General features: G+C 35.9%; 1 protein-coding gene across 6 annotated transcripts in view; it reads right to left on the bottom strand.

Moving 5' to 3' along the window:
* Ciao1 (cytosolic iron-sulfur assembly component 1) overlaps positions 1 to 5,000 on the bottom strand; it is a 27,264-nt gene that overhangs the window by 15,288 nt on the left and 6,976 nt on the right. For 2 of the 6 annotated variants that reach the window (XM_070122952.1, XM_070122962.1), the window contains exon 2: positions 206 to 1,505. The exons of 2 other annotated variants lie outside the window; for them this stretch is intronic. In XM_070122952.1, the coding sequence (XP_069979053.1) occupies positions 488 to 1,489 (1,002 nt within the window). In that variant the 5' untranslated portion in view covers positions 1,490 to 1,505 and the 3' untranslated portion in view covers positions 206 to 487. Of the gene's footprint in view, positions 1 to 205; positions 1,506 to 4,115; positions 4,214 to 5,000 lie in introns of those variants that run through there. 2 more of the 6 variants (XM_027381502.2, XM_070122930.1) reach the window with 2 other exon arrangements.

The following is a 5,000-nucleotide window of genomic DNA, read 5'->3' as shown; positions in this document are numbered from 1 at the left end:
TTATGTACAACCTGTGGCAATCCCAATCAGAACCATACACATAAAAATATGATTTTTGGTAATTCATTACTGAACATTGATTTATTGATATCAACTATGCACTTCTTTTTAATGTTATATATTCCCTTAGTCTATACATAATAACATATGAAATTCACTCATAACATCATTATAACGACTGAGAGACAGGTTTAGAAAACAATTGTAAAGTCTGATTATCTTTATTTACACCTGTACTACAACACTACAAGCTCATATACAAATTGGTAATTAATAATAATAAACTTGAAACAAAGCCAATCGTTCTGTGCACTACTAAAAGTAGTTTCCAATGAATTCTGAGTAAAAGCTCTCCTTCATTGTCAGTGAATAAAGTCAAAACAGGTTTAAATGGTGCATGCAAAGAAAACTGAATACTTTTTTTCAGTAATGTGTTATATGCACTACTTTTAACCAGTATAACAATTTCAGGCAAGTCTTACACAGATTAAAATATTTTGCTGAAATCCCATAATTTTACAGATCCATCATCACTACATGATGCTAGCAATCCAAGAACTGTAGGATTCCATTGCACACTGTTCACATCCTCTGAATGGGCCTGCGGCATTGTCAAAATCAAATCAAAGACTGGAGCATTCTTATCAGAATTAGGCTGTTCTTTAAAAATGCGAATGGTGTCATCACCACTGCAAGTCGCAATGGCTCCTGTGAGTGGGCACCAGGATATATCATAAATAGTGCGCTTGTGAAATCCTGACAGGGTACAGACGCACTTCCACACTGGTTCCTTTTCTGGTGTGGCTACTCCCTCGCTGTTTCCGGGCAAATATTCCTGCCATATCCGGATGGTTCGGTCATCTGAACAAGAAGCCAGACGATGACCACTGCTATCAAATGCAAGGCTCCATACTGTCGATTCATGTCCATTTAGTGTGCAGAATACACCCCAATCATCACTTTCCTCTCTATAAAGTTTAATGCTGTTATCATAAGATCCAGATGCAAGGATTTCTGCATTGGGATGGAATACAACTTTTTTCACATCCTGGGTATGAGAAGGCATTACTGACACACACTCATAGTCATCATCCTCACCCACTTCCCAAACCCAGACAGACTTGTCCCTTGAGCATGTTGCTAGAAGAGAACCTGATGCAGACCAAGCTACACTTTTCACTTCATTCTCATGACCTTCTAATGTGGCCGTGCATTCAATATCACCTGTCTTACAGTCCCATATGTTAACAGTGGCATCGAAACTGGCTGAAGCAAAATAATTACCACATGGAGACCATGACACACATCGCACCGTGCGTGAGTGGGCCTCAGAGAGGACTTCCTTGCTAACCCAAGTGTCCCCTTCTTGGTTCCACAGCCGGATTGACCGGTCTGAACCACAGGAGGATAGAATATTGCCTTTTGGGTTCCATGAAACACTCCACACACGATCCTTGTGGCCTGTCAATGTTGCCAGAGAGGTGGCCATCCTGCCTTCCACCAGTCTGCAAGTAAAAAAATAAGCATGTCACGCTGATGCCTTACTTTGCTCATGGGGTAATCTGTCTCAATCAAGCGTAGTTCACTTTTAATACAAGCAGTTCTCCATGAACTAACAAACAACACAATATGAGAAATAAAGATGAGAAAGAAGCAGAGAGAGTAATGGGGGAGGGGAGGCCATCAGCATGTCCCAAGTATGCTAGTATATCATAAAGATACATGACATTTAGCTAATATGTAACACATATTCCATATATGTTTCCAAATGAAACCGTCAACTAGGTATATGTGCATATTCCCAATGTTTGCATCTTTTTTATTTCACAGCAAGCATTATGCATTTCAGAAATCTGTCTCTATCACCACTACAGGCCATCTAGTGTAATGAAGAAATGATTGTCTGTGGAATTTGAAGTAATCCCTGTGTCTTCAATTCTTCATAACTCAGGTTGCATAAACAGTACAACTTCTCTGAGTCTCTTCATCAAAGGTTTTACAGAGTAAATCTTCTATGTAGGATTAATCTATCTTGAATTTGACTGTTTAATCTAGAGCTGTGGAGTCAGACTTACAAAATTAGTCTACCTATAGTTGGAGAAGGTAGCTGCGGGTATCATATACCAAGGAGCTATACTTGTAGCTGTAATCTTTACATACACACACACACAAAAGCAAACACACACTAAAAATTACACTAATTTTAAATGGCCTCGAACATCCCTAGTTTGTAAACAATTATCACATAATTTGAAATGTAGTCTACACACCATACACAACAATGTATTTTTCTATATTACAAATTTACTTGTAATATGTTGGATATTGTTCTTTTCTGGCTGTTTTCAACTCTACTTCCCAAATTTCACCTCAAAGTGCTTTACCTATTTCATTTAAACATTTGCTGATTTTATGCATCTTGGTAATGATACCTTAAGGGTATCATTACTAAAGGAAATATCACAATCATTAAAAAGACAGTAAGAAAAGAAGAAAGAAAGAAAAACACATACAGGCTTATGTCAATGCATTCAATAACAATAAATTTTGCTGAGGTGAAAACCTCAAGAAATATCTGAAAATCTATCAATAAAGTTTTGACCTGAAAAATTACATTTTCATTGTGGCCATATTTCCCTAAACAGCTTGTATATCTAAATTACAGAGTGTAATACTAATCAACACATAAACGAAGTACATATTAAAGCTGGTAAACAAGTTATGTGTTCAAATGAAGAATTTCACAGCACAAAGTGTATGGATTAAACAACTCAATGAAAGTGCTCCCTAGGAACAAGAATATCAAGCAAGAATATCCAGTCTTTACTAGCTTCAGGAAGTATTATTGGTAAAATTTTGCTTTCATGCAATCATCACCATCATTACAGCAAGGGGTTTGAATGCAATGATAGAGCCCAGAGGTTGGAATAAAATCCATGTATATTCTTTAATAACCATAATAAAAAAAAATGTCAAAAACATTACTTATGGCAATAATAAAGACAATTTGTGTACAATGATACAAAGGAAAATAATCATTACTAACTACTCTTATGATGGTTAGTAACAAATATATTACAGAAAATACCAACCAACATAAGACTGCAACAACCTCCATATAATAAACTTGTGTTAATAGTAAGAACTAATGGAATGCTTAAAACCTTTAACCAATAGTCTGAGGACACTTGACTAATTAAATTTGGGATTTTGCCCTTCAGCCAGTGGCCATCCAAAATTAACATTCTCAGACACTGGTAGATATGATAGGCTTCTAATACACTTTCTAATACATTTCATTTCAATGATTAAATTGTTAAGGACAAAGTTTGCTTTGACTTTTTTATCATTATTAATTCAGCAGCAGGATTTATATTGTTTTACTTATTTACTAGATAAAATCCCAGCTTGATACTTTTAGGGTAGCTGTAAATTTACAGCCAACCCCCCCACCCTCTTATAAACAAAACTATACTCTTTGTATCATCTTCCCCTAGTAACCTAACAATATTCATAGTCGGGTTTACTAATCTGGTCACTGGTTATACTAATAGGTATATCTGCTACTGCTACTGCTACAGCTACTGCTACAGCCCTCTCTCTCTCTCTCTCTCTCTTCTCTTCTCTGTACTCTTCTGTACTCTCTTGTCTTTACTCTCTGCTCTTCTCTATACTCTTCACTCCTCTCTACTCTCTACTTGTAATAGCTACTCTCTACTCTCCTCGTTATTCTCTCCTCTCTTCTCACTATTCTCTGATGTCAACTCTCTCCTCTTTACTCTCTACCATCTACTCTCTTCTCCTTACTCTCTATTGTCTAATCTCTTCACTGCTGTTAGCAGTCTACTCTCCTTTCTTCTTTCTGCTGTTTTCTCTCTATCTACTCTATAGTTTTGACTGTCTACTATCTATTGTCTACTCTCTACTCTAATAAGAGGCTCTTTTTCAGTCAAAATAAAAATTTGTAGTTTTAAAATTTTACAGTACATTTTGTAAGTTAGAGACAATGGCAAGTTTAGACTGTTATGGGTGAGGGAGGGAGTGCAACTTAACTGACTAGCTTCATAAGTAAGTGATAGTTATCAAATTGAATTTTGTGAATGTTGCTAACACACCTGAGCATACTTCAATGGATTTGCATTGGTTGGCACAGCACCCACAATTGTTGCTGCTCTGGTAACCTCTCCATAATATGAAGGTATTCTTGAACAACAGAAATCTTGTCAAAGCTCCATCTTCCCAAAATATATACAGCATTATTTTATTGGCTTTGTTGGAGCTTGAAATGCAGAGGTTAAGGTTATCAATTGACAGTGTACGACTATCAGTTTAACTTAAGATTGTATGCCATACCGATACATTCATTAGAATAATACCTATTTTGAAAGTAAATTTACCTTATCTCCACAAAAAATTCTAGAAGTGTCTTCTATACAAAACCTGGACAAAGAAAAAAAGACTCATTGTAGTAACAAACAAGATGATGATTTTTTGTGTGTATTTTGATGTGATAGCTAATCCAATGTTATTTTTCTTCAAAAACCACTAGCTTTTGCATTAGTAAACCCTTTCCATCCAAAAGGTTTGGGTTACTGTCTGGAAATCTTTTATTTAGAGGGTGAAAAAAATATATCAGAAAAAAGACTGTGTGCTTGACTTTTGCCTGATGCAGAATATGTTAGAATAAACAATTCAAAATTTGTGCATTTAGTAAAACCTACTCACCACAGATTACAATGTAAGCATTATGATACCCGCTATCTTTGAACATATCAGCACTGCTGCAACAAGCATCCACCTCATATATTCAAGCAAGATTGAGCTAGAATTGGTTTCTGAACTGATATTGATGATGATGTACCATAGTGCATCATCATCAATCATCAATATCTATGAATATGATACTGCAATTACAAACAACAAATTCTACTGCAACAGCAGTTGCTTCCTGACAAAATAACATGAGAACTGTCACACTATGAACTGAAAATACACAGTAT

This window comes from Penaeus vannamei, chromosome 1 (genome assembly GCF_042767895.1).
Source record: "Penaeus vannamei isolate JL-2024 chromosome 1, ASM4276789v1, whole genome shotgun sequence".
Lineage (NCBI taxonomy): Eukaryota > Metazoa > Arthropoda > Malacostraca > Decapoda > Penaeidae > Penaeus > Penaeus vannamei.
The sequence above is the reverse complement of the archived record's forward strand: the minus strand, read 5'-3'. Positions and strand labels throughout refer to the sequence as shown.